General features: G+C 42.0%; 1 protein-coding gene across 2 annotated transcripts; it reads left to right on the forward strand.

Annotated features, from left to right (window-relative positions):
- The first annotated feature begins 935 nt into the window (after window positions 1–935).
- Window positions 936–8,685, forward strand: LOC115169973 (plasmalemma vesicle-associated protein). 2 transcript variants are annotated; one of them, XM_029726138.1, is made up of 6 exons: window positions 936–2,163; window positions 3,162–3,240; window positions 3,913–4,613; window positions 5,710–5,875; window positions 5,958–6,018; window positions 8,527–8,685. In XM_029726138.1, the coding sequence occupies exons 1-6, from the start codon at window positions 1,774–1,776 to the stop codon at window positions 8,537–8,539; spliced, it is 1,410 nt and encodes a 469-aa protein (XP_029581998.1). In that variant the 5' UTR covers window positions 936–1,773; the 3' UTR covers window positions 8,540–8,685. The 2 variants fall into 2 exon arrangements, with proteins under 2 accessions (XP_029581998.1, XP_029581999.1); XM_029726139.1 differs by lacking the exon at window positions 5,958–6,018.
- Window positions 8,686–20,626: the final 11,941 nt, after the last annotated feature.

Below are 20,626 nucleotides of genomic sequence, written 5' to 3' on the forward strand. Positions count from 1 at the left end.
TATCTTCAGAACAATGGTCAGAACGAACGTTAATGGAGCATTTACCTGTCAAGAGGGTGAAGATTCATGTACCTAACCACCCCACATACTAGTTAACAGTGGCCTTTCCTGACCTTACAACTAATCAGAGAGAAGGTAAAGGTTGGTGTAGTGTTTAGATCAAGAAAAATTGAAGACCATCATATATGACACAAAAAACATCAAATTTAAGTGTCCCTAATACCTAGGCATACTAATACATCTTAGTTACGTAGACTGGTAAAGTGTTAGTACAGTGTAGGCACACCTTGTTAAATAGGACTGTTACACCTGAAGACTTTTCCTAAAATGTACCTAAGATTATAATCTCCTTCAAAGCAGGTCATTTCAGAACCACTATCTCTTGTCACATGTGCTGACATTTACATTTTAGTCATTTAGCAGACGCTCTTATCCAGAGTGACTTACAGCAGCAATTAGGGTTAAGTGCCTTGCTCAAGAGCACATCACCAGATTTAAATACACAACAAAATCACCATTTCCGTGATTCAAACCAGCAACCTTTTGTTTACTGGCCCAACGCCCTTAACTGCTAGGCTACCTGTCAAACAAAGGGGCAACTGGCACCGCATGGGGCTAGGGTTGTGTGAATGTGGTCTGAATCACCTCGAGTGTGTGTGTGTGTGTGTGTGTGTGTGTGTGTGTGTGTGGGTGTCTGTCTGCGTGTGTGTGCGTGATGTTGTGTTTGTGTGATGTTATATACATGTGTGCGTGCGTGCGTGCGTGCTTGTGCGTGTGTGCATGCGTGCTTATGTATATGTGTGTGTGTGTGTGTGATGTTATCCTAACCCCTGACATGAAGTCAAGGAAGGAGTTCCCAGAGTGGGAAGTGTGGTGAGGCGGTTCTAAACTCCTGACCATGTTTACACCTCAGACATAATCCTGTCTTCTCACTTTCACACCATATTACGCTCAGGAGAGAAAACGTCTGGAACTTTACTATTTGGGCTGTCAATGTGTGCTACCTTAGCTCAGAAGCGGGATACTATCTTCACTACCACTGCCTCAGATATCTCCACTACCAGGGTCTGCCTCCGATATCTCCCCTACCAGGGTCTGCCTAAGATATCTCCCCTACCAGGGTCTGCCTCCGATATCTCCCCTACCAGGGTCTGCCTAAGATATCTCCACTACCAGGGTCTGCCTAAGATATCTCCACTACCAGGGTCTGCCTCCGATATCTCCCCTACCAGGGTCTGCCTAAGATATCTCCCCTACCAGGGTCTGCCTCCGATATCTCCCCTACCAGGGTCTGCCTCAGATATCTCCACTACCAGGGTCTACCTAAGATATCTCCACTACCAGGGTCTGCCTCCGATATCTCCACTACCAGGGTCTGCCTAAGATATCTCCACTACCAGGGTCTACCTAAGATATCTCCACTACCAGGGTCTGCCTAAGATATCTCCACTACCAGGGTTTGCCTCAGATATCTCCACTACCAGGGTCTGCCTAAGATATCTCCACTACCAGGGTCTGCCTAAGATATCTCCACTACCAGGGTCTACCTAAGATATCTCCACTACCAGGGTCTGCCTAAGATATCTCACATCTTATCTATTTATCTCGCTTTTTGTTTGGGAAAGAAGAGTTCAGTGCTTGGGGTTTAACGCTCTCTACTTGGTCCTCAAGAAGTGGACCCCATTTGAACCATCTAAATTGGTCTGGCCTTGGCTGTTTCTCCGTAAGGGTGTTCTGTTCTGTACAGTACTGTGCCTCAGAGGCTAAACAGCCATGTACAAAAGCAGTTACTCCCAGGCCAAGTTTGGCTTGGAGGCCAGGAGGAAGATCCAGAAGCCCAGTGGGAAGAGCTGTGGCTACTACATGAGGGTTGTCTTCTTCTTCTCCTCTCTGATCCAGTCACTCATCATTGTCAGCCTGGTGCTCTTCCTGGTCTATGGGAGCTCCCCAGACGCGGCGGCCGAGATCCGGGTCCAGGACCTGGAGAACAGCTTCAGCCGCCTCTCCATTGACAACATCAACCTCCGGCAGCAGGGAAAGAACCTGACGAAGCTCCTGAACGCCACCCTGACTGACAAGATGCGCAACGACAGGTATATGATGAGTCTGCGCCATGTGGCAAACGGGTCTGGCATGTTCATCGCCAATCTCAAAGAACTAGTGGTAAGAACTGAGACTGGTTTTGTCATCAATGTTCATAGGACAATGCTAGAGGGGATTTGTGAGGTTGTGTTGGATTTTTAGGCATGCATATTTTGAAAAACATTGGTGGATTTTCAATATGTCGATTTTGAATATTCATTACAATGACAGCAGTACATTATATACAGTCGGATCACAGTGACTGGTTTACTGAATATTAAAATGCCAGTTTAGCTGTATTAGTGGATATGAAAACAAAACATGTGCTACATGATTTTAATTTGAGTGTAATTTAACATAAAACAATATTACATTCACGTCTATTATACATATCATATATCATACCAATCATTTCAGATCCTTTCAGCAAATATAACTGAAAAGGTTAAAACAGTGGTCCTACAGTCATAAACATTAACAATCACTAATCACTGTATATTCAGATTTAAGCTTGACTGTTCATAATTTCTATAGATATATATATATCTTCTTTTGCAACATTGTCAACATTAATGTGCATATACTGATGCCGTATCTTAATTTGATCATCCTGTTGGCGCAGAAATGTTTCTGCACAGCAGAAAATTCAAAAGTGTAGTATGTTCAATTTATTTAACTAGGCAAGCCATTTAAGAACAACTTCTTATTTTCAATGATGTCCTAGGAACAGTGGGTTAACTGTCTTGTTCAGGGGTGGAACAACAGATTTTTACCTTTGGGATTTGATCTTGCAACCTTTTGGTTAATAGTCCAACACTCTATCAACTAGGCTACCTGCCACCCAAGGTTTAAAAAGGTTTAAAAAGGACACTTAAAAATGTCAGTCTTGATTTGCCCTAATGAAAAATGGATCAACCTCTACAAAACCTGTCCATAATAAAAAAAGATGTCTATAATCCACATAATAATTCACATTTTCTGTTGCTGCAGATCCTAAATCTGTAGGTGAAATTTTCACTCAAATTATTATTGGTAGACAAAATGTGGTGCTGATGCATGTCTGTTATTAATATCAACAGACTCAGTGTGACAACGATAAGGGAAGATGTCAGATTCAACTTAGAATGAACCAATGCTCCAGGGACATGCCACCAAATGGTAAGAGAGCAGTAAGACAAACAATGCTTTATTGCTCTGCTCAGCACTAGTGTTACATACAGTATTCATGTTCAATCGTCCACTTGGAATCTCATTCTAATCATTCACAGCTAAGCTTTTCTAAACCTATTAGCTTTCCACTGGGCACATACTGATTGAATCAACATTATTTCCATGTCATGTAAAGGAAATTGCTTTGAACAAACGTGGAATAGATGTTAAATTGACATCTGTGCCCAGTGGGTTTCCTAACTGGTACTTCTTTGGACAAGAATAAGCATGGTGCAAATTACAACTTTGCAATGATCTTTTGTCTTCACTGTTGTTGTTGTTGTTACCGAAGTGAGAATACAAATAGTGAAATTATAATAAAAGTTATTTATTCGCCATTCTGAATTGACTTAAAGCCAACGCAGTGCCGGGATTCAATCCAAGCTGCATTGTAGCGAGCTTGATTTAAAGGTTCATTTCTATTGAGCCCACATCTGCACTGTGAATGCAATCTCCGCAAACGCAGGAACATTGCCTTTAAAAGATGCAATGTCGACAGTGCTCCTCGGATTGAATCCCGGACAAAATCTGATCTTGGTTCCGAAGTATTAACATAAAAGTTTTTTCTTTCTTGTTTTTGTTCTTCAAAAACTTTTATATGCAACAACAATAATATGCAAGAAAACCAGGTCCAGCAGCTGGAGCAGTTGCTAAAGCTAGTGAGCACCAACTTCAGTCAGACGGTGCAGTTCATGAGGATGGAGATGGAGAACACAGCCATGGACCGGGACACCCTGACCCTGGAGGTCATCTCCCTCAGGAGGGACAAGACCTTCCTGCAGAGACAACTGGAGGGCTACAGGAAAAAGTGCAAGGAGGACTTTGTCCAATCCCTGGCCGGCATCTCCGACGTCTCTAAAGCCTTCCTGTTGAAGATCGACAACCTTCTGCCCAATGTCAGCCCCTTCCTGCTCACCTGCGAGAAGCAGCTCCACCACCTGGACCAGATCCGCAACAACTGCACCGGTCTGTCCCGCGAGGTGGAGAACAAGTTCCAGCAATACCTGAACAAGGTGGGCTCTCAGATGTCGGAGATTGAGGGCTGCAGTACCAGGCTGCAGGCGGATAAAGACCAGCTGAAGGAGGTCTACGACTGGTGCAGCTACAACCGCAGTGCCATGGCCCTGGATCACCGCAAGAAGCTTCAGAAAACCCAGGAGAAATACGACCGAGAGACGGAGAGGCTGCTGACGGACAGCAGAAGGCTGCAGGCGGACATGGAGCTACAGGAGACGGTGACGAAGGTGAAGGAGGGTGAGATCAGCATTCTCAAGGACAAGATCAATAACCTCAACACCTCACTGGTCAACTGTGGCTCCAGGGTAAGGGAAGCTCTATCACGTGGTATTACACCAGGCTTTCATCCAACTCAGTGATAAGTGGCGGTAGATAACAACAGAAATGATTTAGAAGTCAAACTGAGGCCAGAAATGGCTTCCGTCATTGGTGTAAAGCTATAGAGTTGGGACGCTGGTCAAAAGATCTAACCATCTAAATGAGAGCTGCAGGAGCTCCTCATGAGACTTTTTATGACAATTAGCTCTAATAAAATACATTAGTGGAAAATGTAAGCAATGATTGATAGGTTGTTGTCGTGCTTTACGGTGGACTACATTAAACTGGGGGGGCTCCCGAGTGGCGTAGCATAAGGCACTGCATCTCAGTGCTTGAGGTGTCAACACAGACACCCTGGTTCAAATCCAGGCTGTATCACAACCAGCCGTGATTGTAAGTCCCATAGGGCGTCACACAATTGGTCCAGGTTTGGCCGGTGTAGGCTGTCATCGTAAATAAGGATTTAACTTGCCTGTTTTTTGGGGGGGGTTTTATTGTCAAAACCTGCACTGTATGTACAGGCATGAGTTTGTATCAATTCAAGTAATGGGCACATTCAAACATGATATTTTCTTTCTTAAAATTAAATAAATCATAATGCTCTCTGAAGTAAATACGCCTTGCACGCCTTGCACTGTTTTGGACCATAGAGATGTTTTATTTTTGGTATCTTATTAGGATCCCAATTAGCTACTACTAAAGCAGCACCTACTCTTCATGGGGTCCATAGAAACTATGACACTTCCTCCAGTCCCAATCTCATCAATTTAGCAGGGGTCCCACTATGGTACTGGAGGAAGTGTCAATCTCATCAATTTAGCAGGGGTCCCACTATGGTACTGCAGAAAGTGTCAATCTCATTCCAAAAAAAAATGCAGGGAACTCGAGGATAGGAATAGGCCCCACTGGCTGGTAAAGTGCCACAGTCTATAAGATACAATTGGTGGTCATGTAATAATAAACATAATATGTTTGTGCTATTATTATCTTTGAATATGCTACATAAACAGCATTGTTATATGTTGAAGTATTTTTATACCGGTACTAACTAAACATTATTTTCTTTGTCTTATTATGTTTCAGACCGGAATGGGTAACCCAGGGATGTCCGGACCAAATCATACTGGACCCTGGGGTAGCAGGCATGGGATGGGTGATCCTGGCTCAACTGGGAATGGATTTGGCGGGGCAGGGGCAAGCGCAAGAGGGTTTGAGTCCACTGGGAAGGGTTCGAACGGTTACAGTTTAGGTAAGATATAAAAATCACTTCTTATAAACACTGTGATATACAATGGACAACGGCTTATGTTGTTGTTCTGTGGTTTCCACAGCACATATCAATCAACACTTGCGACAGCTGCAGCAGTATTCTAATGCCGACTCCGGCTCAGAGTGAGTTCATATACCCTCTGGGTATTTAAGTGAATCTTAAATAAATGTATTAAGCTCTGTTGCTAAGAACGCCAAGATTAGCTTCTTACTGGAACTTTTAATTCAACATGGCTGAGACAAATGTTTATTATGACATTAGAATGTCATCTAAATGTGACAAAGCAAATGTTGATTTGTAATGAGTCATAGAGCGTCTACTTTAGAGATTCGTTTTTGCTCCATATTAAGTAGTGAAATTGGTTAAAAAAATCATAACATGCACTTAAAATTGACCTTACAAATAGCAGTGCTGGGCGATTTGGAAAGCCAGTCAGTCAATAAATAATATAATAATACTCGTAGGAAAGGTTTTCATCTTTAGCTCACAATCTGTGGATAATATACCATTAAGAAAGGTTAAAAAATTATGTAAAGCATCACAGCAAAATTGAAAAATATATGGCACATGGAAACCAAACAAGGGTGGTCTATGGTGATAGGTGGGATGGGCTGAGAGTGGCTGAGGGTTGGGATTAAAGAGTTTGTTTGGTAATGTATTATTGTTATGTGACTGCTTTATATAAAAGTACAACGTATGTAAAATGTGTATGCAAAATGAATGCGTCAAATGTATTTGTAAAATGTATGTAGTTGAAGTCTGATGTTTACAAACACCTTAGCCAAATACATTTAAATAAATTTTTCACAATTCCTGACATTTAATCCTAGTAAAAACTCCCTGTTTTAGGTCAGTTAGGATCACCACATTATTTTAAGAATGTGAAATGTCAGAATAATAGTAGAGAGAATGATTTATTTCAACTTTTATTTCTTTCATCACATTCCCAGTGGGTCAGAAGTTTACATACACTCAAATAGTATTTGGTAGCATTGCCTTTAAATTGTTTAACTTGGGTCAAACGTTTTGGGTAGCCTTCCACGAGCTTCCCACAATAAGTTGGGTGAATTTTATCCCATTCCTCCAGACAGAGCTGGTGTAACAGAATCAGGTTTGTAGACCTGCTTGCTTGCACACGCTTTTTCAGTTCTGCCCACAAATGTTTGATGGGATTGAGGTCAGGGCTTTGTGATGGCCACTCCAATACCTTGACTTTGTTGTCCTTAAGCCATTTTGCCACAACTTTGGAAGTATGCTTGGGGTCATTGTCCATTTGGAAGACCCATTTGCGACCAGGCTTTAATTTCCTGACTGATGTCTTGAGATGTTGCTTCAATATATCTACATAATTTTCCATCCTCATGATGCCATCTATTTTGTGAAGTGCACCAGTCCCTCCTGCAGCAAAGCACCCCCACAACATGATGTTGCCTCCCCCTTTTTCCTCCAAATGTAAAGATAGTCATTATGGCCAAACAGTTCTATTTTTGTTTCATCAGACCAGAGGACATTTCTCCAAAAGTACAATCTTTGTCCCCATGTGCAGTTGCAAACCGTAGTCTGGCTTTTTTATGGCGGTTTTGGAGCAGTGGCTTCTTCCTTGCTGAGCGGCCTTTCAGGTTATGTCGATATAGGACTTGTTTTACTGTGGATATAGGTACTTTTGTACCTGTTTCCTCCAGCATCTTCACAAGGGCCTTTGCTGTTGTTCTGGGATTGATTTGCACTTTTCACACCAAAGTACGTTCATCTCTAGGAGACAGAACGCATCTCCTTCCTGAGCGGTATGACGGCTGCGTGGTCCTATGGTGTTTATACTTGCATACTATTGTTTGTACAGATGAACGTGGTACCTTCAGGCGTTTGGAAATTGCTCCCAAGGATGAACCAGACTTGTGGAGGTCTACAATTTATTTTCTGAGGTCTTGGCTGATTTATTTTGATTTCCCATGATGTCAAGCAAAGAGGCACTGAGTTTGAAGGTAGGCCTTGAAATACATCCACAGGTACACCTCCAATTGACTCAAATGATGTCAATTAGCCTATCAGAAGCTTCTAAAGCCATGACATCATTTTCTGGAATTTTCCACGCTGTTTAAAAGGCACATTAAACTTAGTGTATGTAAACTTCTGATCCACTGGAATTGTGATACAGTGAATTATAAGTGAAATAATCTGTCGGTAAACAATTGTTGGAAAAAAATTTGTGGAGTGGTTGAAAAAACGAGTTTTAATGACTCCAACCTAAGTGTATGTAAACTTCCGACTTCAACTGTATATGTAGCAGAAAAGCTATAAAAAAACAAAGATATTTGTCCTCTGAAGAGGGTGGATGGGTTAATAAATAAAACATTTGTTAAAAAAATTAAAAAGAAAAGGAGTTAAATTGGCCTATAGAAACTTAAATTCTGTGGTAAATCTGTTGATTCTAAAGATTCCCTAAACATCTTAATTGGGGGTTAAGTGTATGAATTGTAAATTATGAATTGTTTATGAATTGTAAATTAAATTATGTAAGGGAGCAAGCCATTGAGGCATGGATATGAGAGAAATGTTTAACAAAAAGCTTGCTGCCTGCAGTCGATGCAATTAACTGAAAAAGGATCTCTGTTCTTTTTTCTTGTCTGCAGAGTATCTGGGTAATCCATGAAATTTCACAGAGGAAAATGGAGGAAAACCTATAAAACCCAGTCTCCTCATATTGAGTTCTGGTTTGTCAATATACAGTACCAGTCAAAGGTTTAGACACACCTACTCATCCAGGGGTTTTCTTTATTTTTTTATTTTTTTACTATTTTCTATGTTGTAGAATAATAGCGAAGACATCAAACTATGAAATAACACATATGGAATCATGTAGTAACCATTTTTTTTTAACAAATCAAAATATATTTTAGATTATTCAAAGTAGCCACCCTTTGCCTTGATGACAGCTTTGCACACTCTTGGCATTCTCTCAACCAGCTTCATGAGGTAGTCACCTGGAATGCCTTCATTTGTGGAATTTCTTTCCTTCTTCATGCGTTTGAGCCAGTCAGTTGTGTTGTGACAAGGTAGGGGTGGTATACAGACGATAGCCCTATTTGGTAAAAGACCAGGTCCATATTATGGCAAGAACAGCTCAAATAAGCAAAGAGAAACAACAGTCCATCATTACTTTAAGACATGAAGGTCAGTCAATGTGGAACATTTCAAGAACTTCATTAGAGTTACCAGCCTCAGAAATTGCAGCCCAAATAAATTTACGTAACAGACACATCTCAACATCAACTGTTCAGAGGAGACTGTGTGAATCAGGCCTTCCTGGTCAAATTTCTGCAAAGAAACCACTACTAAAGGACACCAATAATAAGAAGAGACTTGCTTGGGCCAAGAAACACAAGCAATGGACATTAGACTGGTGGAAATTTGTTCTTTGGTCTGATGAGTCCAAATTTGAGATTTTTTTTCCAACCGCCATGCTTTGTGAGACGCAGAGTATGTGAATGGATGATCTCTGCATGCGTGGTTTCCACCGTGAAGCATGGAGGAGGAGGTGTGCTGGTGTGGGGGTGCTTTGCTGGTGACACTGTCAGTGATTTATTTAGAATTCAAGGCACACTTGACCAGCATGGCTACTAAAGCATTCTGCAGCGATACACCATCCCATCTGGTTTGCACTTAGACTATTTGTTTTTCAACAGGACAATGACCCAACACACCTCCAGGCTGTGTAAGGGCAATTTTACCAATAAGGAGAGTGATGGAGTGCTGCATCAGATGACCTGGCCTCCACAATCACCCGACCTCAACACAATTGTGATGGTTTGGGATGTTGGCCCGCAGAGTGAAGGAAAAGCAGCCAACAAGTACCCACCAAATATGGGAACTCCTTCAAGACTGTTGGAAAAGCATTCCAGGTGAAGCTGGTTGAGAGAATGCCAAGAGTGTGCAACGCTGTTATCAAGGCAAAGGGTTTGAAGAATCTCAAATCTCAAATTTATTTTGATTTGTTTAATACTTTTTTGGTTACTACATGATTCCATATGTGTTATTTCATAGTTTTGATGTCTTCACTATTATTCTACAATGTAGAAAATAGTAAAATAAAATAAAAACTTGAATGTGTAGGTGTATCCAAACTTTTGACTGGTACTATATGTATAATATAATTTCTACCGACAGCAGCTGCATTGTAATATATCATAAAAGAATATCTGCTGCTTCATGTATTCCATTTTTTTTTATGTTCTTGATAACCAGCCACAAATGTATGTTATTTGAATATGTTTATTTAGTCAGGAGAAAGGCATAAAAGTAGTAAATAAGCTGTTTTCAATGTACTGTATATACTTTTATTAAAAACTAAGGAGTACTTCTTGCAAACCTGGTTCTATGAATTAAGTGTGATGACTTCCATGTTTAAGGTCGGGGAGAGCGAGGTATGTTGTCACACTTTTCATGCTGTCTAACATTTACTGGGCACAATACATCACAATGGTATAAATGTCATATCAAACAAAAGAAGGAAGTCTTGGGAACATGTTATGTATTCATTACATCTTCATATTTTATTTCAGTAGGGAATTGTAGACAGTTAAATAGAGAGTGTGTACTTGTGACAAATTGCCCCATGTCAGGGTTTTCGCTGCTGGTCATTTGAGTCAAGTGCAGGAGAGCAGAGAATAGGTGATCAGGTGTCTTTATTAGCCAAGAGCAACAAACAGACGGGCGCAAACAGCTACAACTCAAGCCAACCAGCAAAAGTGACAAGCGCAAATTACCGTCAGTAATAGAACAATAAGGTTCACCAATAATTCCCCACATAGGGTACAGGCAAAGCCCAGGGTGATAAACCAGACTAGCGCAATACAACAAACACAAAACAAAAACAATTCCACACAAAGACATGGGGGGAACAGAGGAATATATATCTGCAGTGTGATAGGGAATGTAAACCAGGTGTGTGGGGAACAAGACAAAACAAATGGAACAATGAAAAAAGGAGCGGCGATGGCTAGAAGGCCGGTGACGCCAAACGCCGCCCGAGCAAGGAGGGGAGCCGACTTCGGCGGAAATCGTGACACCCCATCAGCAGGTAAATTGTCACACTACGTCGGGTAAGTTGTCACATTGGATTATCAACAAATAAGAACAACTAATTAATTGTGAATATTAATTATTAATTGTGAATATTGATTTTAATTTTAAATTCAAACCCAAATTCAACTTCATTAAAGAACTCAAAATAAAAACAATCATGCTTAGAGAATCTGTCAAATCATGCCTTTCAATCAAAACAATAATGCTGGCAGAGCACACATTAATTAAGTGGCACGACCACTTTACTTTGAACTCGAATGTTCTCTGGCATGCACATAGATCCACGGTAATTATTGGAATCGGAATGTAATGTAATGCTGCAGATAAGTTGCTTAAATGTTTAAAGTCTTAACAAAACAGACGTGGTGTTTAAACACACTAATGCACTAATGCACAGTTTTGTAACAGCCTATACGACGTACATCCGTATCTGACTAATCAGACTCATCTTCAGAGTCACAGTTCTGGCACACATAAATTGCCTGGCCTGAGGTGCAAGCATCATGGGCCCATTTGTTGCATCTCACACACGTCACCCAAGTCTCCTTTGAAAGGCTGTTTGAAAATGGCTCCACACAGACTAGGCAGAAGCACTCTTCTTCATCTGATGATGACTCTTCAACGATTTTTATTTTTTTAGCTGGCTTCTTGTTTTTGCTAGATTGTGCCTTTTTCTTTTCCATTTCTAGGGCCTGCTTCACTGGTGTGTCAGTTAGAATTGCTGTTTTGTGCCGTTTTCTTCCTTCGCAAGCTGGTTTTCGGGGGCCAGCTTTTGGATATGTCCGGAGGTCCTGTGCAGTTGGTAGTCCGCTGTCAGCAATGGCATTGCTGGGTAAGGATAAGCTGGTGCTAGCATAAGAACTGGGCAGGTCTGTGTCTGAGCTCATGCTAGGCAGGGCTGGAATAGTGCTGGGGCCTGGCAGGTTGGTGCAGGGGCCTGGCAGGTTGGTGCTGGTCCTGGCAGGGCTGGAATAGTGCTGGGGCCTGGCAGGTCGGTGCTGGGACCTGGCAGGGCTGGAATAGTGCTGGGGCCTGGCCGGTTGGTGCTGGGGCCTGGCAGGTTGGTGCTGGGGCCTGGCAGGGCTGGAATAGTGCTGGGGCCTGGCAGGTTGGTGCTGGGGCCTGGCAGGTTGGTGCTGGGACCTGGCAGAGCTGGAATAGTGCTGGGGCCTGGCAGGTTGGTGCTGGAGCCTGGCAGGGCTAGAATATTGCTGGGGCCTGGCAGGTTGGTGCTGGGGCCTGGCAGGGCTGGAATAGTGCTGGGGCCTGGCAGGTTGGTGCTGGAGCCTGGCAGGGCTAGAATATTGCTGGGGCCTGGCAGATTGGTACTGGGGCCTGGCAGGGAAGGAATAGTGCTGGGGCCTGGCAGGTTGGTGGTGCTGGGGCCTGGCAGGCCTGAAATGGTGCTGAAGCCTGGCAGGTTGGTGGTGCTGGGGCCTGGCAGGGCTGGAATATTGCTGGGGCTTGGCAGGTCGGTGCTGGCCCTGGCAGGGATGGAATAGTGCTGGGGCCTGGCAGGTCGGTGCTGGGACCTGGCAGGGATGGAATAGTGCTGGGGCCTGGCAGGTCGGTGCTGGGGCCTGGCAGGGCAGGGTTGGTGCTGGGACCTGGTAGGGATGGGTTCTGAATGGGGTGATCTGCAACGTAGGATGGCTCAAACTCGGTTTCCAAAAATACATTCCTGTTTTAAGGTTGTACTCCAGCCACCCTAAAGCCAGCCTGAATGTTCAAGGGGTTGTAGCCAGAGGATAGGCGATTGCCACAATCCCAGGAATGTCATAAATTGCCATTGTCTTCCCGGGATTGTTCCTCATCCAGGTATCACGCTGTGTTGATGTGCCTCTTTAGCGGCCCGTAGACAGACCTGTCTAAGGGTTGAAGCCGATGAGAGCAAAGGGGTGGAAATGACAGCATAATTATGACATTTTATTTGGCATAATTGAGTCCATCAATGGACAGATAAGACTCGTGGTTTTGTCCAAAAGGAGTAAACAGAGCTTCTCCTTTGAGCATTTCGTATGCTCGACGAAATGTTTCAGGAAGTCAACAAAGTGCACATCTTTCATCCACCCAGAGGGATTTTCCCCTCTTTTGCTGCCAGGTGGCCCGTTGATCAGGAAATGATTGCGGAAGTTGACACAGGGGGAATAAAAAATATGGAGATATACTATTCCCTGTGTCTGAGACAGCACAGGCCAGTGTGACGAGGGTTTCCCTTTCAGCGGAGGTCAGTGACCCTAATTTCACGTCCGCCCACCACTTTGTCAGGTTTATGTACAGTGGTCACCTCAGTTTCATTGACATTCCATATGTCACCTGGTCCAAATTGATATCTCTGTAGCACTTCTGCTACATTGTCGAAGAAAACATTAACATTTTCACTGTTGAAGCTACTTGCCCTGGCAAGGCTAGTTGCCTCTGGCTTGCTCAGCGACAGAGTTGGGTGCCGTTTTAAGAAGCCTGTAAACCACTCCGAGCTGGCCTTTTCTTTTTCTGCCCACATTGGCACGAACTTCAGCCGGTGTGCCACAGCAAACTGGTAGGCAAGTCTTCTGATCTCACTTGGCGACAGACCAAAATAAATGTCAGCTGGCCTAGTAATATACTGAACAAGCTGCATCTCCAAATCAGGTGGAAGAAACCTGCCGTGGCTTTGTATAGCCAACTACTGTTGTTGGCATGGCTGTCTGACTTTCAACTTCTTCTCTGGTAACCTTTTGACAATACCGAGTCAGAGTAAGGTAATTTATGTCAAAATCCTTCGCTGTACTCCTGATTGATTTGTTCTGCAACTTCATCTACCTCACTGCCTTTAACATTATGGCAGGTGGTGTGCCTTTCTTTTATAACTTCTAACCATCTTTCTTTCCTTCCCCTTCCTTTCTTCTTTCCTTCAAAAACATATTTCCTCATTGCAATTACATATTCATTACAGGCTTATTACACCCACCTCTCTGTCTACTGTCCTTGTTGCCACAATGCAATTCATAACACCACACTAAATTCATCACACTGTATGAAGTAGTGTGTGTATGTGTGTGAGTGTGGAAATACTGTCTCATACAGTAGGCACGTAGTGTGTTAGTAGACACACACACACACACGCCAGAGCCTGTCTTGTGTAGTCCAGGGATATGTCTGCTGCTTTAAACTATACATATATATAATAATCCATTTAGTAACATTTAATACTATTATCAGAGCTGATTACACAATATAACAATGTTTTTGGAGCATGTTCTATGTGTCTATGTATACTGGGACAAGTTATCACATGTGAAGACTTGCCCCAAGGTCATTGAGACAACTTGCACCAAACTGACATGTGTGCTAATGTTGGCTAAATCTCAAGGTTAGCTCAACATAGGACTGCAGCTAAAGATCAAAAGACACGTTATTGTCTCCTCTACTCAATGCAAAATTATAATTTTGAACATTCATACCTAATAAAGTTTTATTGTATAAAATGTAAAGTGCCAATTTTTTACTTTTGAAGGGGAAAAATAAGAAACTTGTGCTCACCTCAGATTAGAGTGGCCTTGACCACGTGAACAGGAAGTTGACCATAGAACATGTAGTCACACAAAGTAGCTATCTGATCTTTGAGATAGCGCCTCTAGTGTTGGAGGTATGAACAGTTTGACAACTTACCCATGTGACAACTTACCTCACTGTCCCCTACTACTTTGAATGCCACACCTCAGATTTCAGAAAACAAAACATGTAACCCATCCAAGACGGATATTATTTGTTTGTCCCCATTTGCGTCACCCATTGTGAGTATAATAACGTTACTGACATTACTGGAAGACCATTTGCATGTTTATGTTTATCTGCCAACCTGTCAGACCAATTGGGACAGATGAGAGGGAAAGGTACAGATGTGGGATCTTCATTTGAGACACTTTGCTAAAGCAAGAAAATAATCCTGCAACAACGGGAAATGTGACATTTTATGTGGATTATAATTACATTTTTCATTAGGGCAAATCAAGTCTGAAATTCCAAGTGGAAATGGCAAACTTTAGAAGCGTTTTTAAAATTAAAATACGCTACAAGTTTGCATTTCCTGCTGTGCTGAGTGATCAAATTAAGATCATACATCTGTACAAACACCGGTGTATACAAAACCCAACATTAACAATACCCCTTGGGTTGGCTACAGACCACAACTTTCCATACACTTAATGAGAACATGAAACAACTCTTACAAAAACATTGTGAGGCGGAAGAATGAATAATCCATCAAGTCTTCAGTATGTCCTGTCCTTTACCAAAAAAACATCCCCTGAAATAGCCTTGAACACCAAACAATGTTCTCTTTTGTTATCATCTATGGGATATATAAACAATTGGAAATAGCATCCCAGCAATCCCAACTTTATCAGTCTAAAACAGCATTGTTACCTCAATGGGAAAATTCCATTACATGCTTGAATGACATCTAGGGACATGCAGAACCTGTCACGCCCTGACCTTAAGAGATCCTTTTATGTCTCTATTTTGGTTGGTCAGGGCGTGAGTTGGGGTGGGCATTCTATGTCCTTTTTTCTATGCTTTGTGTTTCTTTGTTTTGGCCTGGTGTGGCTCTCAATCAGGGACAGCTGTACTTCGTTGTCGCTGATTGGGAGTCATACTTAGGCAGCCTGTTTTCCTTTGGGGTTTGTGGGTAGATCATTTCTGTTTAGTGTTTTGCACCTGACGGGACTGGTCGGTTGTTCTTTTGCTTTGCTTGTCGGAGTTAGTGTTCAGTTTTATCATTAAAAATGATGAACACTTACCACGCTGCATTTTGGTCTGATTTCTCTTCCCCTTCATCTGAGGACGACGAAGACCGTTACAGAACCAGATATATTGCGTATGAGAATACTACGTGACTGTTTGTGCTAGGCTAAGGTTAGGGTCAGTTCCACTTAAATCTGTTTCAAAGGAATCTCCAAAATGACCCATAATCAATTTAATCAGCATTATTCTATTCAATTAGCACAAATTATATCTGGCACACCATCTAGCCTTTTACATTGAGAACAATTATAGTAGAACAGTAGAAAGACAAATAATGTTTGGTAACAAAGATCCCGTTAGAAAGAATGCCAATGTGGAACTCCCGAGTGGCGCAACGGTCTAAGGCACTGCATTGCAGTGCTTGATGCGTCACTACACCTGGGTTTGTTCCCAGTCTGTGTCATAACCAGCCGTGACCAGGAGTCCCATGGGGCGGCGCACAATTGGCCCAGTGTCGTCTGGGTTAGGGGAGGGTCTGGCGGGGGGGGGGGGCTTCACTTGGCTCATTGCGCTCTAGCGACTCCTTGTGGCGGGCCGGGTGCCTGCAGGCTGACTTCGGTTGTCAGTTGAACGGCTGGCTTCCAGGTTAAGCAGGCAGGTGTTAAAGAGTGCGGTTTGGCGGGTCATGATTCCGAGGACACATGACAACCTTCGCCTCTCCCGAGCCCGTTAGGGAGTTGCAGCCATGAGACAAGATCGTAATTGAATATCACGAAATTGGGAAGAAAAAGGGGGTAAATAACTAAGAAAGAATGTCATTGGGAGCAAACTATTTTCAGTGGGGACAGATCAGCTATGAAATTAGCAGATCGAATGGGGGCATAGATCAGCTATGAAATTAGCAGATCGAATGGGGGGATAGATCAAATATACTTGAAATCTATCAAATAACATTACCTGCATAATTTCTAACCCCTATTTTTTATGTATATTTGTTTATTTGTATTTATTTGTTATTACGCCTTTACCCCCCTCTCCCCTGGTTGGAGGACTTGGTGGAAAACATTCAAATGTAATATACTGTATATATACAGTACCAGTCAAAAGTTACAACACACCTACTCATTCCAGGGTTTTTCTTTATTTTTACTATTTTATACATTGCAGAATAATAGTGAAGACTTCAAAACTATGAAATAACACATATGGAATCATCTACTAACCAAAAAAGTGTTAAACAAATCAAAATATATATTATTTTTGAGATCATTCAAAGTAGCCACCCTTTGCCTTGATGACAGCTTTGCACACTCTTGGCATTCTCTCAACCAGCTTCATGAGGTAGTCACCTGGAATGCCTTCATTTGTGGAATTTCTTTCCTTCTTCATGCGTTTGAGCCAGTCAGTTGTGTTGTGACAAGGTAGGGGTGGTATACAGAAGATAGCCCTATTTGGTAAAAGACCAGGTCCATATTATGGCAAGGACAGCTCAAATCAGCGAAAAGAAATGACAGTCCATCATTACTTTAAGGCATGAAGGTCAGTCAATGTGGAAAATTTCAAGAACTTTGCAACTTTCTTCAAGTGCAGTCGTAAAAACTATCAAGCGCTATGATGAAACTGGCTCTCATGAGGACCGCCACAGGAAAGGAAGACACAGAGTTACCTCTGCTGCAGAGGATAAGTTCATTAAAGTTACCATCATCAGAAATGTTTGCCCAAATAAATGCTTCCCGGAGTTCAAGTAACAGACACATCTCAACATCAACTGTTCAGAGGAGACTGCGTGAGTCAGGCATTCATGGTCGAATTGCTGCAAAGAAACCACTCCTAATGGACACAAATAATAAGAAGAGGCTTGCTTGGGCCAAGAAACATGAGCAATGGACATTAGACCGGTGGAAATCTGTCCTTTGGTCTGATGAGTCCAAATTTGAGATTTTTGGTTCCAACCGCCATGTCTTTGTGAGACATAGAGTAGATGAAAGGATGGTCTACGCATATGTGGTTCCACCGTGAAGCATGGAGGAGGAGGTATGATGGTGTGGGGGTGCTTTGATGGTGATTTATTTAGAACTCCTGGCACAGTTAACCAGCATGGCAACCACAGCATTCTGTAGCGATACGCCATCCCATCTGGTTTGTGTTTAGTGGGACTATCATTTGTTTTTCAACAGGACAATAAGCCAACACACCTCCAGATTGTATAAGGGCTATTTGACCAAGAATGAGAGTGATGGAGTGCTGCATCAGATTACCTGTCCTCCACAATCACTCAACCTCAACCCAATTGAGATGGTTTCGGATGAGTCGGACCACAAAATGAATGAAAAGCAGCCAACAAGTGCTCAGCATATGTGGAACTCCTTCAAGACTGTTGGAAAAGCATTCCAGGTGAAGCTGGTTGAGAGAATGCCAAGACTGTGCAAAGCTGTCATCAAGGCAAAGGCTGGCTACTTTGAAGAATGTAAAATATAAAAATATATTTTGATTTGTTGAACACTTTTTTGGTTACTACATGATTCCATATGTGTTATTTCATAGTTTTGATGTCTTCACTATTATTCGACAATGTAGAAAATAGTAAAAATAAAGAAAAACCCTTGAATGAGTAGATGTGTCCAACCTTTTGACTGGTACTGTAAATATATACCACAGGATTTGTTGGAAAACATTAACTTTTCTTTCCTAATCACACTGGACTCCCAACTGTATTGGCTAATCAATTGCTCCAATCTTAATTTCAATCCTCAAATGTCCACAGACTAACCCATCTTTCCCAGTACACTACCATTTTACTATTTCCTTTTGCAATACATAAATATATTTTACTGTGATGTCTTACGAGGGTCTTGACTCTCTATTTGTACCATTTCTACTGAGATTGCTGAAAAAATTCAAACTTTACCTAAGCGTGTGTCACGTCCTGACCAGTAAAAGGGGTTATTTGTCATTGTAGTTTGGTCAGGGCGTGGCAGGGGGTGTTTGTTTTGTGTGTTTCGGTGTTTTTGGGTTTAGGTTGTATGTTCTCTATTTCTATGTTTATATCTAGTTTTCTATTTCTATGTTGGGTTTTTGGCAATGACCTCCAATTAGAGGAAGCTGGTTGTCGTTGTCTCTAATTGGAGGCCATATTTAGTGGTGTTTGTTTCACTTGTGTTTTGTGGGTGGTTATTTTCTGTATAGCCTGGGAGCCTTATGGGACTGTTTTTTGTCGTTTGTTTATTTTGTTTAAGTGTTTTCTTTAAATAAATTAAGAAGATGAGCACTTAACCCGCTGTGCCTTGGTCCAATCCTTACGACGCCCATGACAGCGTGTAATCATATTTTCCATTGATTGATCGTGGTTTTTCAGATCGCCTAACAGTATTGTTTGTAGGTCCATCTGAACACAGACATTTTGAATGAACAACTCCTGGACCTGACTCCAAAAGCATGCCACCGAAGGACAGTACCAGAACAGATGATCTATTGACTCTGTTTCCACGTGGCAGAGTCTGCCTAAGGCTGAGTGTTCAATGTACCATATATTGAGCATTATTTTTGTGGCAACATTTTTATATGGAAGTTTAAATTCAAAAGAACGGATTGATGCGTCAATTTGTATATCAGTTCATCAACCTGATGCCATGGTATCGGGACAATAGAATTAGGAATTAGAATAATTTGAGTAATTTAATAGGATCTCTATGATTGGGACATCAAAAATCAATGCCGCATAAAATTCAAGATAGGGAACAAACCATTAATTGAAAAGCTTAAAGTGGTTTGACTGGGTGACAATTGATAAATGATAGAATTCAGTAAGTGAGACCTCCTTCCTGTCTAAATGAAAAAGGAAATCCTTTGTTTAACATTGTGTTATTCCAGTCAGAACCGTTGGACCTCCAGTTCACCATGAGAGAAGCCAAGAGGAGATTGTAGGTCTATGTTCTGGTCTGATTCCATTTTGGCACACTCCGCCACACTGGACAACAGTCTCTTTCGATGGAAAATGTCTGAGATAGAGACATCAAAACTGCTGACATTACTGGCAAACCACTGCAATTTCATACTATCACAATCCTGACTTCATAAAAAAATAACTGAAACTCTTCAACGGTACTGCAAATGTAATGTCCATGTGATAGAGTTCACACAGGCGTATGCATGATTGTGCAAATTGCACTGCAGGTTAGCACAAAGCAGGCCTGAATGCCCTATTAAGTGGATATGTCACAATCAACTAAATGTAAAGATTTTGGAGGCATGAAGCAGTGTTTTCGGTAGTTAGCAAAACTTTGAGTGTAGGAGTGGTATCTAACTAGGCTAACTGTAAAAATAACTATAGCCAGCTAACTTGGCTAACTGTGGGTTGGAAATATCTCGTTGAGCTCTGCCCAGAGGTGTGCTGTTGGATGCATTCTGTTAATTTTTGCCTTATGAAGCTAATGTTAGCTAGTAGCTAGTAGACAGATGCTGCTGAAACTAACCAAATAACTCAAATATGGACTTTAAAACTGGATCAATCAACAACAGCCAACAAAAGTAGAAAACTTTGATATGTGTTTTAGGTTAAAGTCCCCTTTTAAACCTATATATCATCTTAATTTGACATATGAAGAATTGCCTGCTTATCCCTCTATCATGTTGTAGGTTCAGCGTGATGGGTGCTATTCGCAATAACCTTTATAGGTAATCTCTGCTTGTCATCTCTGCCACCAGTCATTTGCTTTTGAGCGTCCTCAGGTATCTGAGGCCAATTAGGTAAACAAAAAAAAATCTGATTTGAGCCACAATGGTGTCTGAGAATGCTGGGTTTGCTCTGGTCTGGGTGTCTTTAGCGACAATTTGAGATCCAGAAAGGAAAGGGGGCCACATCTCCCCACTCCACCCAAACTGCAAGAATGGAATGGCCGCTTATTATTGCTACCTCCTTACTAC

Source organism: Salmo trutta, chromosome 31 (assembly GCF_901001165.1).
Source record: "Salmo trutta chromosome 31, fSalTru1.1, whole genome shotgun sequence".
In the NCBI taxonomy this organism is placed as follows: domain Eukaryota; kingdom Metazoa; phylum Chordata; class Actinopteri; order Salmoniformes; family Salmonidae; genus Salmo; species Salmo trutta.